General features: G+C 42.7%; 1 protein-coding gene across 1 annotated transcript; it reads left to right on the forward strand.

Annotated features, from left to right (window-relative positions):
* Positions 1 to 590: 590 nt before the first annotated feature.
* Positions 591 to 16,513, forward strand: hpgd (15-hydroxyprostaglandin dehydrogenase). Its single transcript, XM_071505778.1, has 7 exons — positions 591 to 855; positions 1,444 to 1,567; positions 2,865 to 2,971; positions 7,993 to 8,089; positions 13,042 to 13,118; positions 13,199 to 13,362; positions 15,840 to 16,513. The coding sequence occupies exons 1-7, from the start codon at positions 763 to 765 to the stop codon at positions 15,961 to 15,963; spliced, it is 786 nt and encodes a 261-aa protein (XP_071361879.1). The 5' UTR covers positions 591 to 762; the 3' UTR covers positions 15,964 to 16,513.
* Positions 16,514 to 18,684: the final 2,171 nt, after the last annotated feature.

The raw sequence follows: 18,684 nt of genomic DNA on the forward strand, positions 1-18,684 counted from the left end.
GTGAGTATCACCAGATTCCTGTTCAAGGATGTAGGAAGGAAGTAAGACAGGGAGGAGGGAAGGAGCAAACAAGGAGGAGGAGGAGGGAGGTGCAGAGACGTTTGTGAAGCTTAACATGATTTTGTGTGAGGAATAAATCTGATTCCTTGTTTGATTGAACTTCACTGTCTGGTACATGTTAGCCTAGCAGGTAGCAGCCATTGGTTTCCATTCACTTCAGCACAGTGTGAAAATATACATGCAGAGACCTGAACCCTAGTGTAATGCAACTCTGAGCAGCACTGCATGCTGAGTAACAGCGTTCCACAGAATGAACAAGGTGAAGAGAAGAATGTGAGACTGACAGCTTCTTCTCCACATTAGTGAGTACAACAGGTGACCTGTTTGAGGAGCTCAGGTGTGTGTGTGACACAGGAGTGGGAGGAGTCAGAGTCAGGTAGCAGGCATAGACGGGGGCAGGTACAACAAGCTGAGTAAAACATGTAATTATTATCCTACAGAGTTTACCCCCCCCCCCCCCTCTCTCTTTTTCTCTCTCTCTCTCTCTCTCAGCTTATCAGTCTATACAAACACTGCATGTGTGTCAGAGGGAGGGAGGAGGGAGGAGGGAGGAGGGAAGACAGCCCAGCTTAAAGAGTGAAAACACAGTGAAGGGTGAGAAAGCCTCTGATTGTGTTACAGGGAGCAGAGAGGTGCATGAACACACAGTGACCTCAAGAAGAAGAGTGAGAGAGCAGGAGGAAGACCAACTGTGGGGGGATCATGTCTCTGAAGGGGAAGGTGGCTCTGGTGACCGGGGGGGCTCAGGGCATCGGGAGAGCCGTGGTCCAGTCACTCCTGCAGAGCTCAGCCAAGGTCAGTGCTGCTCTGTGTGAGTCTGATCCAGCTGCACATTAACAGCTCGGCTCTGCTGCTTCACTTTACTGGAATACCTCTCAGTGAACTGGAACAGTCTGCAGCTTCACTGATTCAAACTGAGAGCACTGACTCTACAGCAGCTGGAGTTTCTGTAATGAGCCTGTTTAACAGATTCTTATGAGCCTTTTGTCTTTGTCACATTTTCTAACAACACTGCTGTTTCCTGCCTTTAAAGGTTTTTAGATCAATGTTGAACTTCTCACATATAACATGAGAAGAAGAGTTTAAGACACTGAGTTTTAACCTCTTAATGAGACCAGTGTTGTTATGTTCAAACTGAATTTAAATTAGAAAGACTTGACTGTGAGGAACGAGGCTAAATGTGGCACAGGCCTGAGATTAAAGTGTCATCACGCTTGTATTCTGGTTCCTCGTCAGAACAGTTTGCTGCTGACTGTGCTGTTCACAACCATACTGTTAAAACCACAGCTCTAACTCAGCACCATGAGGAGAGGAGAGCAGTGTAGTCCTGCAGAGCTAGATCCACACTGAATTCGATTTAAAAGTCCTCCCTCTGTCCTCCAGGTGTCCGTGGTCGACCTGAACAAGACCTGTGGTGAGGAGTGTAAGACCCAGTTGGATGCTGAGTTTGGAGAGGGCCACTGCACCTTCATCCAGTGTGACGTGTCCAACGGAGATGCACTGAGAGGTAACACTGACTTCTACATCACCTGTCTCCACCTGAGTGACACAGCATGACAACTGTAGAGATGACTGCACAGCTCAGCTGAACTCTGCACACTCATATTAAACTTTCTCAGAATGAATGAGGAAGTGGCTTCACAAAGCCAAAAGAGTTAGTGTCGGTGCTCAGTGCAGTAGCTGCAGCAGCCTCAGCGACATGTGTGACCACAGCAGGTTGAACAGGTTACGTCAGTGGTCCAGTCAAACTCAGCTTGTCTTATCTTGTTTTCAAGTGTTGTTTGTCATCCTGTGTCAGTTTATGGTTTAAACGCCTGCTCACCACGCGTTGAAGATCTGTACTGCTGCTCCTCACTCTTATCCTCCTCTTCTACTCATCTGCCAGTTCCACCGTGTGTGTGTATGTGAGGAAGCAGAGAATTAAAGAGTGTATGTAGGTGAATGAGTGAGTCTCAGAGTGAGTGAGAGAGGAACAAGGTTTCATTGTCTGACATTGAAAAAGTAAATCCCTGCAGGCTAATGGCTCAGGAATGCTGCTTAGTGTTGCTCCTCTCTGTGATAGTGCTGCTGTTGATGTGGTCATAGCGTGAGCCTACACCCAGTAAACAGCAGTGTGTCTGTGTGTGTGTGTGTGTGTGTGTTCGTGTGTGTGTGTGTGTGTGTGTGTGTGTGCGTGTGTGTGCGTGTGCGCGTGTGTGCGTCATGCAGATGAATCTGTTAAGAGCAGGTATGTTTCTAATTGCCGGGTGTCCATGTGTGGAATGCAGCAGGTGGTTACACAGGCAGGTTTCACCACCTCAGCAGCACAGTGGGGAGAGAGTGAGAGAGCTGCAGCAGCAAGTATTCTGAGCTGAGCCTGAGTTTAGTCTCATGGTTTAAACTGAGCAGTGAAGGACAGACAAACATGCAGACTCTTTAATAAAGCGTTTCAGGTGGTATTTTCTAATGTAAAAGGTGAACTGGCTCATTAGGAAACATAAATGTATGTCAGGTGTTACTGACTGATGACAGAGGAGTTTGTAAGTTTACTGTCTGATCCTGATCCTGTCAGTCATCTCATTCCCAGCAGCAGCAGCTCACCTCAGTGTTCACCATAACTGAGCTGATGACACCTATACAGGTGGGCACAGTGTGTTCATGATGGTGCCCACTCTCCACATTGAATGTACTATCTAAAATTAATTACTTGAACAACAGTGGGGAAAAATTCTGGTCTGTTCAGGTCTGGAGTTTTCAGGTGGGGGTGGGTTGAGGCTGAAGGTCTTGGTGTTCAGCTCTGATCAGATCCTGTGTCCATGTCTTAGATGCCTTCCAGAGGACCGTTGACCGGTTCAGTCGCCTAGACATCGTCATCAACAACGCTGGCATCAACAACGAAAAGAACTGGGAGAAGACCATAGAAGTGAACCTGGTAAGACAAAAGGGTTCAATCATGTCAACTTTATTAGTATGGTCTTAAATCACAAATATATGACAACCTCTATCCCATGACCCCGAAAGCAGGTGTAAAAACAGGACTGTTGAGGTTCTTCGGGACCGCGTCACCCTCAGGTAGTGGACTCCCAGCTGTTGGTTTCAATGATAGATGTAGTTTTACTGAGATTCTTTACAGAGTGACGCAGAGTGAGATCAGACTGATAACACACAGACAAGTTTCTCTCTGGGATGTGAATATTCACTCTGAACTTAGATGAACTCACTGTAACTGGGATCTCTGAAACCAGTGTGACAGAGTCCATGTGACAGTGAATACCAAGAATGATTGACAATTCAAAGCAGTCAGGACACGTTAAATGTGTGTTGTGACCTATGACCCCGTCTGGATCATAGGTCACCTGACAGCACAGGTAGTGCTAACGGTAGTAGGTAGGTAGTGCTAACCTGTTATACAGTGGTTTGTTGAGGTTGTGGGGACTGGTGTCTGCTGTGTCAACCTCGTTCAACACCATTAACAAAAACAGGATGATGAGTGGATCCATGACCAGTGGTTCACACAGACAAGGCAGATGTAGGACCCACTAGGCCAGTGGCCCCTACAAGCCCCTGGGCAGAGATGTGCTGTGGTCAGTCGTTTTTTACTAGGCAGACAGAACAACACCCTTTGATCAACCGTTCTATACCTGTGCCAAGTGTTGCATGTGTGTAAGAATGGACAGTTGAGGTTCTCAGTGACCAGACTTGAAGACCACTTCCCCTCAGGGAAGTTAGTCCCGATGCTCTACATCCAGAATCTGCCCATTCTTTTATCTGTGAGAGATCAGACTGAGACTTCTTCACACCAGAATTACCAGCTATAAGCAGGTTTTTTAAACATAGGTAAACCTGCTGAGGAAGGTGACGGAGTCATTTTACATTGCCAGATGAGTTTGCAGGAGAGGACACACACACACACAATTTCACTACCTGTAGTAACACACACACACACACACACACACACACAAACATGTGCACACACACAGGTAGAAACAGTGAGCTGCTAGCCACCATGCAAACTGTTGCTCCTGTCATTGTCAGAACCTCTGTGTGAGATGTTTCGATCAGTGATTGGGTATTTTTAAAACTTATTTCAGGGCTGCAGCTCAGTCTGTCATCCCTGAGTGCAGTGCAGCTGCAGTGTGTCTGGTTTCACAGCACCGTGCTGGACAGGTGACAGGTGTGTTTACAGTGAATTAGTGTGTTCACCCAGGTGTTGTGTTTATATCACTGCCTGACAAAAGCCAGATGTCATAAAATCATAGCTGGTTTTTGGACTAGTGGAAAAGGGGCTTCAGACAGGAAGTAGAGTGAATGAAGCTTTGGTTGTCTGTTTAATGTTGTTGACAATGAATAATAAAATGACAGATAAAATATATAGAAATACAATTTACCACATACACTCCATAGATAAAGTGACTAATGGCTAAAAACCATATTTAATTAAAAGCCAGGATAAGAGGAATGTTTTGAGTTCAGGCTGCTCTCAGCTCGGAGCAGAGCTCGGAGCATCAAAACTAAAGCTGCTTCACCAAAGGTTTTACTCCTGCTCTTCAGAACAATAAACAGACTTGTGCCAGAGGACCTAACTCCTCATTGAAAATTAATAATTTGTTAATTATAACAGATATGAACAAGCGGTTTTCAAGCTATAATTGTTTAGTCCTGCTTGAGACTTTAAAAGTGGAACCATGTTTTTAGACATCATCTGGGAGTAGTAGTAATTTTTATTATGTGATTATTGTTTTAGTGTTACAGCGCCCCCTGGCGTTGAAACTGCATGAAACTCAGTATTGTTATTCAGGGTGTCAATCTATATAACTAGACCAAATTTGTTTAGAGGTGGATGAAACTATCATGAGTTATAACAGATGTAATGAATTTGACCACGCCCACAACAGTTTGTTAGCCAATCATGGAAAAACGATTAATGATACCTCAAATCTAAGACATGCGCTGTGTTCAGGGCCCTCAAAACATGATATTTACCAATTTTGGTGAAACTTGGATCAAGGATGTACAACCCCATTTCCAAAAGAGTTTGGACATCAAATTCAAACTGAGCATATATTTTTCATAAAACAATAAAATTTCTCAGTTGTCATGTTGTCTTTGTTCTATTTTCAATTAAATATGGTTTTACATGATTTGCAAACCATCAGATTCTGTTTTTATTTACATTTTACACAGCATCCCAACTCTTTTGGAAACGGGGTTGTAGGATCGTGAGTCAATGTTTTGCAATATTCAGAATGGCAGGAAAATTTAAATGACACAGGTGTGGCCTACATCAGTCTCTTTAGTGTCATCCACAGAATCCATAGACATCAGATTTATTCTTCTTTAAAGATTTAAACCAAAACATTTTTCAGTATTTCTTAGCTCATTTCTTACCACATGGTGGTGTAACCTAATGTATCTGGCCCTCCACAGAAAGGCCTCAACTGGCCCTCAGGTTCAAACCCACAACCTTCTTGTGCCACTGTGAGGTGGCAGTGCACCACAGTGCTGGCCCATAGGAAACCATAAAAAAAAAAAAAAAAAGAAATCATGAAAAATGCATATAAAATTAGCTGTTAGAGAGATCAGCACTAAAAGTTACAGCAGCTATCTCCTGAGCCTGCTTCACTTTTAGCTTGGCATATAAGACTAGTAGCATATCAAAAAACGTATGGGAGAAAAACGTGGCCGCCAGGATCTATGGTCTATGTTGTATTTTAGATTAACAGGAAGGCAGGAAAGTCACATGATGTAAACATAATAATGAAATATAAGAGTTACAGTATATCACATATTTTATATTAACCAAGTTTGCCTATAGCAGGATTCAAATAACAGAGCATCACCTATTACTAATGGCACTGGATGAGTTTTCAATGCAGTCCTGCTCAATGATAAAACACCAACTAAATAAACCAAAATCATGACTTCTACTATGAATAATTATTTCTTATGTAAGCAGAAATGGCAGTAGTTAACTCCACCACTTAAAAAGCAAAACACCATAAGTGTTTTTCCTCTGACTGATGTGCAGAAGAGCTTTCACACTAATGTGATGTGTTGTCTGGAGGCTGCTGGGTTTCAGTGGTAGAATGAAATGACTTTTACAACCAGTTTGTAGCAGCGCTGCCACTTTGGGTCAACAACCACTGGTTCTGCTGATAATGTGTCATGCTGAAGGCCTCGTTGTCCCTGAAAGACCCTGGCTCAAACCCCCAACCCTCACATGCTTTTCATGACACCGAGCCCGAGGCCCTACAACCACACTCCTGCTAAGTGGAGTCCCAGCAGGAAGTCCAGTCTCCAGCAGTGGGTCAACATGTCCAGTGTACACTCACAACCCCATGACTCCAAAGGCAGGAAAACACAGACACTGACCTTCAGCTGCTCCCATGCAGTCTGTGGATCCAGGAGTCTGTGCACAGTCAGGAGAGCCAAACCAGGCAAATGCTTGGGGCCCTCAAGGAGAAAAGGGGCTCCCGATGCCCCCCCATATTGGCACATTTTGCAGTGACAACTATAAATACCTTAAACCTCCTATGAAGACACTAAGCATTGGTGCCCCTGATGATGTACATGTGAGGCGTTTAGGGGACCTCTGTAAATTGTAGCAGCTGCTGATAGTCTACATGTGAGGCGTTTAGGGGACATCTAAATGTAACTAGAAGGTGAGAGAGTTCCTCAACTGATGACAAGTGTGTACATCTGTGGTCAGCTGCTAACAGGATCCTTTCTCAGCAGAGGGGTCAAGGACTTCAGGGCTGGAGGAAGGTTTCTCATGCCAGCTTCTTCCACTTAGCTGCGTTATTTTAACATGTATTTTAGGAAGTCTGCAGCTGCAGATAGACCTGCTGAAAAGGGTATAATGTGTCATTTCCTTGATAAGAAAAAGTCTGTTGAATCTTTTTCCTCACCGGATGAATCACTGAAGAGCCTGTCAGCCTGTGGATCAGGGCACTGGGCTGATGACTGGGTGAACAGGTTAACTATATTGTACTGTAGTTGTACAGAGTCAGCACAGTTAGCTGTCATGACTGACAGTGCCTTCGTCACAGGACCAGTAAGTGCCAGCAAGACCATAGACTGTACTGATGTTTGAAAACTGTCTCCAATAGACTATTACTCTCCTTAGTTGAATAAATAACGAGTTGTATCACTTTAAACCATGTGTAACTAAATGTTGTTGAGGATAAATTAACTCACTATCTGCTACAAGTTCAGACTGAAGTTATGTTTATGTCAAACTGCTGCTGGAGACATCATTTAAATGTTATCACCTTAACTGTGTCTGTGTGTGTGTGTGTTTGTGTAGATGTGTGTGTGTGTGTTTGTGTGTTGTGTGTGTGTGTCTGTGTGTGTGGACATTCCTCCTCGTCTCTCGATGTTATCAGCTGTTCTTCCCTCAGGTCTCTATATCTTGGTCTTCATCTGTTTTCCATGTACATGAAAAAACATTGTGTTAGTGAGTCAGTCGTCATTGCGTGATGTGTTGTTATAATCTCTCCTCTCTCAGTTGGAGGTGTTTACAGATGAGGATGTTATGACCTGGACCTCACGGCACCATGTGGCTAATGTAGTGACTGGTAACTGCAGTGTAGTAACAGTCACTGTCAGTGACCAGGTGATGTCAGGTTGTTACTGTCATGGAGCTGTAGTTGATAACTTGTGATCCTCACAGGATGATTCACAGTTATTATTGTGACTCTGTTAACTTATACTGTAGCTCCACCATCACCATGGAATTTCTTCTTTCGCACAAGAGATATCAAAATCTTATTATCAATTATCATAACCAGCACCGCTTATGACTGTGACAAGGCACTTTACCCTGAAACACAGTCAGCCGCAGATGTTGTTTGTGAAAACACAACTATAAATACCTTATCGTTCAGTTCACTCATCTCTGTGTTTAGTTTCAGTTCCTGCATCTGTGACTATGTTGTGTCTTTATCTTCACAGACATCTGTAATAAAGGGGACCTACTTGGCCCTGGAGCACATGAGTAAAGAGTACGGCAAGGAAGGAGGCACCATTATCAATGTGTCCTCTATGGCAGGTAACATGCACACATACTAACACACATTCATAATAATGTGAACACAATGTGAATTATTTAATACTGCAGAACTGGAGAGACAAACTGTTGAAGAAAAACATGACTATAGACCGATCCTGAAGACTGACCCTGAGGACTGATTCTGAGGATTGACCTGAGGAGGGATCCTGAAAACTAATCCTGAGGAATGACCCTGAGGACTAATCCTGAGGGCTGATCTTAAAGACTGACCTTGAGGACTGACCCTGAGGACTGACCCTGCAGACTAACCTTGAGGCCTGCCCCAGAGGACTGACCCTGAGGAGTGATCCTGAAGACTGAGCTTGAGGACTGATCCTGAAGACTGACCTTGAGGACTGATCCTGAAGACTGACTCTAAGGACTGACTCTGAAGTCTGATCCTGAGGTCTGACCCTGAGGACTGACCCTGAGGACTGACTGATTCAGGATCTGGGACCTTTCTGCACTGTGTTACAATTAGAATATTGTTAAGAGGAATCAGCTAATGTGTCATTAGCTGATAAAGAAAATCTCCACAAACTGTAGCTGAACCCAAACATGCGCAAATGTATCTTTGTTAATCTCTGGTCATACTTCATGAAGAAGATCATCTGTATCTGCAGAACTAAAATCACAGTGTTGGGTTTGACAGAGACTCTGCTATAACCCTGACACTTCAGTTCTAGCTGGAAGCACAAGTGTTAAACTTTCTCCTTTCTAAAAAAGACAGAAACACAAAGGGATTTATTTATGTCAAAATGTCGTGGAAGATGAATTTCTCAGTCTCTGGAAGCCAAGTTTATGAAAACAGTCCCCCTCTTCCTCGATTGTGTATTGTGTGGGAAACACAGGAGACAAAAAGCAACCATGATGTGTTGGCAGAGGTCCACTATAACTGAAACTACTGAATCTGGATCATTCTTCACCTCCATGACCGTCATGGAAAAGCTCACACTGCTCCAAATCTTTTGTTCATGCCCACACTCTCTTTCCCTCACTCACAGACACACACACACACACACACACACACACACACACACACACACACACTTTTAAAGGCAGTTTAAAGCAGTTTTTCTAACTTTGTAAAAATTGTACACTCAGTGATCACTTTGTTAGTAACACCACACTAACACTGTGTAGCTCAGTTCTTCAGGTCATGGAGCCAGATGTTATAACTTTCCCTCTGAGACTCTGCTCCATGTTGACATGACTGCATCATATTCAGGCTGCCAATCTCCCATTCTACCACATCCCAAAGGGGTTCTACTGGATCCAGGTCTGGAGATTAAACTGAGCTCACTGTGATGTTGATGAAACAAGTTAAGTAACATGGAGCATTATCTTGCAGGAATTAGCCATTAGACGATGTGGCCATAAAAAGATGAACATGGTCAGCAACAACACTCAGTCAGAGTGTGACATTCAGACCATGACTAATTGATATTAAGGCCCAAAGTGAGCCAAGGAAATATCCCCCACACCATCACACCACCACCAGTAGCCTGGCCTGTTGACACAAGGCAGGTTAGGTCCATGGATTCAGACTCTGACCCTACCATCTGTTGACTAAGCAGAAATCCAGATCCATATGACCAGGTCCAGTGTGAAGAGTGGTTACCTGAGTGACCATAGCCTTTCTGTCAGCCTCAACTAGTCTGTTCATTCTCCTCTGACCTCTCTCATCAACAAGGTGTTTCTGTGTGTTCCTGTTTGGTTGAACTGCACATACACAAATCCTCATTATTCTGCTGTGACCTGTGTAACCAGTGGAGGCAGACCCCCCACTCCCCCACCCAGAGTCTGAGAGTTTTTCCTCCCCCCTGTCACCCAGTGCTGCTCATGGTGTAACTGTTGGTTTCTCTTTATAATATTGTGAGGTCTTGACCTGACTCTGTAAAGAGCCTTAAGATAATATATAATCATGATTTAGTGCTACACAAATAAAATAAAATTGAATTGAACTGGGTTGCAGGACTTATTAGGATTCAAAGTTAGCTCCTCTGACCTGAGTCCCTGAGGTTGATTTGGAACTGAGGGGTTCAAGCAGGTGTTGGTTTGAGGTCAAGAAACTTCCTGCTGGTGCTGCTATTGCGTGTATTTGTCAGTTTAGGAAAACCCATGGAATGACTTTTCCTCTGATGTCGGTTCAGTGTAGTTTTTGTCATGTTTATGTGGAGGAGGTTCCTCCTGTGTACAACGTGACCTGTATGCAGCTCAGGAGAACAAGAACACAGACCTGTTTATGTTTTTGAAGCACTCAGCTAATTCTGCTTAAACCAGACTTACTTTCACTTCTGTCTGTGGCTGCTGCTCTTTAATTTTGGACCTGAAACGTGCCCAACCAGAAACCTGGAGGGTTACATTGAGATCAAATACACTCTGATACAAGAGACAGACAGAGGTGGTCTTCAGCCGGCTGTGTGGCCTTCAGGAACATCTTCCTCCTCCTCAGTGAACACCACTGTGACTTGAATTTACCACAGTCTAAATGTTCCACAGTGAAGAACATTTTAAAGATCCAGAAGAACAGAGTTACATGAGTTGAAGTTCTGGGTAGTACCTCTGCAGCACTGACAGCTGTAGCCAGAGGCATTATGTTTTCAGTCATCCATCCATCCATCCATCCATCCATCCAGTCATCTGTCCATCCATCCATCCATTCATCTGTCCATCCATCTATCTGTCCATCCGTTCATCTGTCCATCCATCCATCTCTCCATCCATTCATCATCCATCCATTCGTTCAGTTATCCATCCATCTGTCCATCCATCAACATCCATCCATTTATTCAGTCATCCATTCATCCACCCATGCATCCATCCATCCATCCATTCATCCTTTAATCGGTTCATCTGTCCATTCATCCATCATCTTTCCATTCATTTAGTCATCCATATCCATCCATTCATTCAGTTATCCATCCGTCTGTCCATCCATCAACGTCCATCCATTTATTCAGTCATCCATCCACCCATCCATCCATTCATCCTTTAATTGGTTCATCTGTCCATTCATCCATCATCTTTCCATTCATTCAGTCATCCATCCATTCATCCATCCGTCCATCCATCCATGCATACTTAAGTCCTTATCCATTCAAGGGTCACGATGACATTAAAAAACTGCAACAAGACTGGTTCAAGGAGGCAGTAATTCTAGTTTATATTAATATTCAAACAACCAATGAAAAACACTGCTCACTGCTTTGTGTATCTGTGTGTCTATCTGTCCAGCACAGAGAAAGGGAGACATCACATCAAACATTTATTTGGAGTGATGTTTGTGTCCAGTGTTGAATACAGTCCAGTGTCCCCTCTCTTTTACCTCTGTGTTTGGTCTTCACCAGCTGCTGGGGGAAACAACTAGCTGTTTAGCTGCTAAATGTTTCTATGTCTTCACCAGCTGCTCTCTAACTGACTGTCATTTGGTGCTGAGTGGCTTGTGTACAGTGTGTTGTTCAGAGCAAACAGCTGCTGCTGCCGCTCGTAGATGAGAGGGGGGCTTGCATGTCACGCTAAAAGAGCTAAAACTGTCTATCGTCTATCGTTTCTGCAGCTGCTGTAATATTATTTTCATTAGATACCACTGAAATCAAGAAACCTCCTAAATGACCTTAAGGCTCCTCCCAATAAGTCTCACACTGGTTTTGGCTGTATGACTGCTACACGTTGTAAATATGACAACTTAGACACACAACAGTTTTTCCCTTTCACTTTAAATGATGGGTTTAGAACTTTATTGTGTTTCACAATAAGAGACGTCTGGGGTCACCTGCAGTTCACATCTCTCCTCTATGAAACATGGAACACATAAATATGGAAATATGGTGAGACTGAGTCAGTCCTTACAAACAGCAGGAAGTAGACACCAGTGTTGTTTGTGTTCAGTTGTAAACTACATTTGTTTCAGAGCTGTGTGTTGTTGAAGGAGACTCCACAGGATTGTGTTCACTGTCCTGTGGAACAGTGAGCCTCTGGTGACAGCAGATGGGAATCATTTTACACTTATCGCACTATACAATCTGTGTGTGTGTTTGTGTGCATATGCGTGTGTATTTGCGTGTGCGTGTGCTTATGTACTTGCCATTCCCATAACAAACATGGACTTGTCCAAACATGGGCAAACATACTACATATTGTTTTGGGGGAAAGAATGTGTCTATGTGTGTGTGTGTGTGTTCTCAGATGCCACAACTGTTGTGGTTTCAGTCTGTGCCTCTGTCAGTCATAGTTGCAAACATCTCTTCCTGTTGTTCAGCTGTGAACACTGTGACGCAGTGAAGTCAAACTTTACTTTCTCATTTCTCTCCACCGTTCCCGACACACCCACTGTTTTGGATGGTTCTCACGTATCATCATCAACAGTTTCCAAAATCCTGTAAACTAACCTGAGAGGCTGAACAAAACTGCCATCTTGTCGTCTAACAGACACTTAAAGGTCCTGCAGCACATTCAGAGCAGCTGATGAGCCTCTTATACAGCAACATGAGCAGCTGAGGGATTCAAGGTCAACACTTGGACTGTGATTGAAACAGAATATGTTTGAATGTTTAGGTTTTTCTTGGTGCTATTAGTGTAACAGGTTATGAATGTATTAAATCGACAAGGGAGACAAAGCAGAGAACTATATATAAAACAAAAAAACCACCTTGGGATAAATCATTTTTGTTTATTAATCTAATTAAAATATTATTATAGGATGTATTTTTCTTTGACGTGGGAAAGTAAAACCTGTAGACTGAGATGTTCTGACGCAGCTGAGCCTAAATTTGGATGCAGTGACCCTCCAGTGTGAAGCAGCTGTTCAGAGGCAGCTGTGGTTTTATGAACAGAGGCTGCTTCATGAACAAAAACACATCATGTTACTCTGCTTCAATAGCCTGGATGTTTCGATTCACAGTAATGAAAAACACTGTTTATGTAACATGTCTGCTGTCCTCTCTCCTCAGCTTTCCTCCACTCTCCTCATCAGCCTGTCTACACTGCTACTAAACATGGAGTCATTGGTTTCACTAGAGCCATGGCGGTAAGACACACACACACACACACACACACACACAGAGTTATGGTAGGCCCTTCAGCAGCTCACTCTACATGTTCCTGCAGGACGCATCCTCTCAGGGAGACTACGGGGTTCGTATCAACGTCCTGTGTCCAGCCTTCGTGGACACTCCTCTGCTGCACTCAGTGGAGCACGAGGACAACATGGGCAAGTTTGTCAAGTTCAAGGATGATTTCAAACGCAGCATGAACAAGTTTGGAGTTTTACAGTGAGTTTATACACATTGGCACTAACATGCATGTTTATTTCTATGAGATCATTTTTTACTGTGATCGAATGTCAGTTTGTTTATGAAATTAGCTTTAATGCAAACTAATGAATGTTTTAATTGCAACAACAGAGGTGGGATGTTAAGTAATTTACACTCTTACAAATCTGTTTGATTATACTGGGTTTCTAAGTGAAGCTTCAGGGATGATAGTGGTGAGGTGCATGAGACAATCATCAGAAGCAGCTGGTTGAAAAACATAAGATTTATATTGATTAGTGTGTGTGGTTCCCTCGTGGACAAAAGGTGTGAAAATAATTCAGCTCAATTCACTGGATGACACAAACCAAGAAGAAGCTAAACAGACGCACTCAGAGTGACAATGCTGACATGCTTATTGTGGCAATGCTTACATGTGCTAACATGCTCACAGTGATAATGCTAACATTCTCAAAGTGACAATGCTAACACTCACAGTGACAATTCTAATGCTCACAGTGACAATGCTAACTTTTTTGGCAATGCTAACATGCGCTAACATTCTCACAATAACAATGCTAACATGCTCACAGTGACAATTCTAATGCTCACAGTGATAATGCTAAAATGCTCATCGTGGCAATGCTAACATGCGCTAAAGTTCTCACAGTGAACATACTAACATGTTTACAGTGACAATGTTAACATGCTCACAGTGACAGTGCTAAAATGCTCATCGTGGCAATGCTAACATGCTCTAACAATGCTAAGTGACAATGCTAACAATGATACTAACAGTGACAATGCTAACATGCTCACAGTGACAAATCCAACACACTCACAGTGACAATCACCAGAAAAAATTCCTTGTATGTGAAAACATACTTGGCAATAAAACTGATTCTGATTCTGATTCTGATAACGCTAACATGTGATAACATTCTCAGTGTCAATGCTAACATTCTTGCAGTGATAATGCTAACTTTCTAACAGTAACAATGCTAACACACTTACAGTGACAATGATAAAATTCTCACAGTGACAATGCTAACATGCTCACAGTGGTAATGCTAACATTCTCACAGCGTCAATGCTAACATTCTTGCAGTGATAATGCTAACACACTTACAGTGACAATGCCAACACGCTCACAGTGAACATACTAACATGCTCACAGTGACAATGCTAACATGCTCATAGTGACAATGCTAAAATGCTCATCGTGGCAATGCTAACATGCGCTAACATTCTCACAGTGTCAGTGCTAACACTCTTGCAGTAACAATGCTAACTTTCAAACAGTGACAATCCTAACATTCTCGCAGTGACAATGCTAACATTGTCACAGTGACAAAGCTAACACACTTACAGTAACAATGACAAAATTCTCACAGTGACAATGCTAACATGCCCACAGTGATAATGCTAACATAATCACAGTGACAATGCTAACAATCTCACAGTGACAATGCTAACTCCCTCACAGTGACAATGCTAATATGCCCACAGAGACAATACTAAAATTCTCCCAGTGACAGTGCTAACATGCTCACAGTGACAACGCTAACACACTTACAGTGACAATGCTGATAATAAGTCCAGCTGATTCTGATGGGAACATAATTTGTTTTGCAGGATTTTGGTCATAAACCAAAGAGGTAGAAAGGGCTCGTGTGTTCCAGTTCATCCAGAGGTGAACCTGATTTCTGGACCAGGTTTCTGTCCTGTTGGGATAGCTCAGTCTGGGATGATGAATGTCCTCATGTATTATGATTAGCTTGATGAATGCTTGACACAGACTTAGTGATTTGGCAGAAGACCTGTCAGAGAGCCTGAGCTCCTCATGTGCGTCAGCCAGCGGATGTTCAACAAAGTGTTGAGCTGTGTCTGCTAATGTGCTAACAAACTGCTTTTACTATTGTCAGATTTGGTTTTTCTTGTGTTATTTTGTGTGTGTGTTTGTGTGTCTGCAGTTAAAACTTTGTGGTCTTGAAAACATTCAGAGTCACTCTGCTTCTTTCATTTCTGATTACATTCTTGTTGCACACAAGCGCTACAGTGGACTCAGCTGTGGAACATTACTTGATGTTTGAGGAGATTGGACGAGTTTTTGTTTGGAGCAGCTCTGAGTAAAAGCCCTGAATCACTTCACTGAGCCTCCATCACAGCTGTTCACACTGCAGTGACCAGGCTGGGCTTACTGAAACTCACAGCACGAACCAGTTTAATGTCACAGGAAATTGAGGCCAGATGACTTCCTGATCTCACACACACAGAGACACACACACACACACACACACAAACTTAGTAGACTTGGTAAACTTGGTCTATTTCCTGTGCAAACTCCCATCCTTCTAAAAATACAACAAAAACCCAGTTGTACTGCCCTTACATAAGAATGTGTGTGTGTGTGTGTGTGTGTGTGTGTGTGTGTGTGTGTGTGTGTGTGTGTGTGTGTGTGTTGTCTAATGCCTCTCTTCCTCTCTGTTTCTCTGCAGACCATCACTGATAGCAGAGGGCATGATGAGGCTGATCCTGGACACCAGTTTGAACGGGGCTGTGATGAAGATCACCTGCTCTAAGGGAATCCACTTCCATACCTATGAGCCCTTGTCTGCATGAGCTCTGACAGACTGGACTCCTGGACTCTGCTGCTGCAGGAGGATGCAACGCTTTGACCTGCCGGACTGCAGGACGCCAGAGACTGGTTCAGGACAATCTCTGGATGCTGCTGGAATTCAGTCTTTTAATAATCATGTTAATCATAATAATCCCAACAAAAAAACAGTGTCTTGGCTGCAGCGAGTCTGAATCCTCAGTGAACCAAACAGATCTGTATGTTTCTATATGTGACAATCATTGTCGTCTGCCTCAGACATGACTGATAATGCAGCTTTTTTGATTAAACAGTGTTATATTAAAAACTGTAACTGTTAATATTATTACGAACTAAGCAGATTTAACAATTAAAAAATCCAGTGGGGTAGTTTGAGATGGGACTGTATTCATTGGTATTTTACAATGAAACTGAGGCTAAGTAAGAAAATCAACATGGTCAGATGTTGGCAGCTGTTTCAGCCTGTTCTCTGTCCTCCACATTCACAATTGAGCTCCACTCTGTATTGGTATGAAATACTGAAGCTGTTTAATCTAATTAAACCAGGTTAATGTGGACGTGATTTTCAGCCTCTGTCAGCAGCAACAAAACAATGTACTGATGATTTTGCTGTTCTACAACATCAGTGTTAAGATTTTTATTCCTCCACGCCAGAGACATCCTGTTCTCAGGTCGTCTGTCTTGGTCTCGTGATATGTCAGTAACACCTTGAGGGAACTTCTTCTGATGTGACACAAACATTCATTATTACTCAAGGATGAATTGATTAGATTTTGGTGGTCGAAGGTCAAAGGTCACTGTGACCTCACAAAACTTAATATTTGATCTGATTGAAAAGCATAGACCATAAAGCAGGGTATGCATTAGGACGGGCTACTGTGTGATTGACAGACTCTACCACACATGGCAACCTGCATGACAATCAAGATAAAGTACAGAGCAGGTAGGATCCACCCCTCACTCCTCCTCAGCTCCACCTTCTCCTCCAAATATGGTGCACGCACACACACACACACACACACACACACACACACACACACTGTGGTACCTGAAAACTTCAGTTCCTCAGTTAAACATGAAGCTGGAAGATCAACAGAGACTCTCACACTGATGAATCACAGTCATGTTTACTACAGAAACTCAGGACGTCAGCTGGACAACATTTAGATATTAGATATCTAGTGGATCAGGTCCAGAATAGAATATTGTGGCCCAGTTCTAGTCAGCGCCTCCTACAGCCTCCCTGTACCCACTCTCACTTTGTTTGTGCATTCACATGGAGGCTCCACCACATTAAATTCACAGTCTGTAACTTCTGTCTCTAGTTGTCTCTCAGTCAACACATTAACAACAGACAGCATTGGGTGACATGATGAAGCAGCGTGGGATCATGAGAGTTGTTGTCTCCACTTGGTTTGGATCCTTCAGCGTCAGTGGTTCAGGAGGTTTTTACCTGGAGCTCAATTCTCCACAGAGGTCTCCTCCTCTCCACAACAAACAGACCAGCTGATTATAACCAGTAAAAACACTGAATAACACAGTTTTGCATTTAAAGTCAGTGATTCAGCAACACTCCTCAGTGATATAGGATGTCTTTGCAGAGCTGGGAGCTGAGCTGTCTAACATTTACTCACCTTGTTTCTCTGATAACTTTGTCCAGTGACTAAAATCCACAAAAACACAACAGTCAGTGTTGTGTTTGTCTGACATGACCATGTGACCAATATGACGTCATTGACAGGCGACCAATGAAACAGAGTGTTATAATTAAAATCATCAATTTCTCTATTTGAGAATTGATAGAAACATTTGTGATGATGTAAGAACACAGCTCAACAACATATAGACCATAGGTCTAGTTGTTGTGGGAAGTGTTAATGTGAAAAGTTACAGATGATAACTTTAAGTGTCATTCCAAACTAATGACCCTTCAATGGGAGTGGGTTATAAAGTCTCCAACACCAAGTCCACATCGAGCCAGACTCACAAACCATACTCTAGAGAAGTGCAACATCACTTTCAGTCAAGGATGGATGAAATGCCACAAATTAAAGATGTGAGCTCTGTGTGTTTATTTACAAAGTCGTAAATGACCTCAAACAGACATTTGACTGTTTTCTACACAGATGAAACAAACATGTTACTCTGTACCAGATAATTCTGTACATGTTTTTTTATTTGATTTGTTTATTTCAAAAACTATGGAAAAAATACAGATCTACTCAGATTAGGATTCAGATTATAACAATAAAATAATGATGATTATACAGTTTATTTATAGAACACTTTTCATGATACTTAAAGACGCTTTACATGAGTTGTGGTTGTGGTTGTAATCAGATTATAATCAGATAAAGATGGAAAATGAAAGAAGAAATGTGGCCAAAGAATCATGGGAGTGAGTCTTTTCATTATTCCGTTAATAATTTTCCTTTCACAAGCTCACTATGTCATCAGTGTAATGAAGCCATGTCACTGCCTAATAACCTACATCTTAAATGATGTGTATTAGATTATCTTTTAGATCAATATGATTTAATTACAGTTTTCTTTCTGAAATTTTTAACAATTTTCACTCTAAACAAACACTCCTGCTACAGTACCATGGTGTTATGGTGACTGCTCCGGTGAACGTCTTAGTGGTTCCATCACAACCTGTGCAACTTGTCTCTTACCCACTTTTCCGCTGTGCTGACTTTAGCTCTACCGCCTACTACCACTTTACT

This window comes from Trachinotus anak, unplaced genomic scaffold (assembly GCF_046630095.1).
Source record: "Trachinotus anak isolate AG129_WGS33_773 ecotype Australia unplaced genomic scaffold, CSIRO_AGI_Tana_v1 ptg000019l, whole genome shotgun sequence".
NCBI classification, from domain to species: domain Eukaryota; kingdom Metazoa; phylum Chordata; class Actinopteri; order Carangiformes; family Carangidae; genus Trachinotus; species Trachinotus anak.

Bases quoted from the DNA above. Each gene is read 5' to 3' on its own strand.
- hpgd (XM_071505778.1), top strand. From the start codon at position 763: ATGTCTCTGAAGGGGAAGGTGGCTCTGGTGACCGGGGGGGCTCAGGGC. The intron at 856-1,443 runs GTCAGTGCTGCT...TCTGTCCTCCAG, and splicing joins TCCTGCAGAGCTCAGCCAAG to GTGTCCGTGGTCGACCTGAA. The intron at 13,363-15,839 runs GTGAGTTTATAC...GTTTCTCTGCAG, and splicing joins AACAAGTTTGGAGTTTTACA to ACCATCACTGATAGCAGAGG.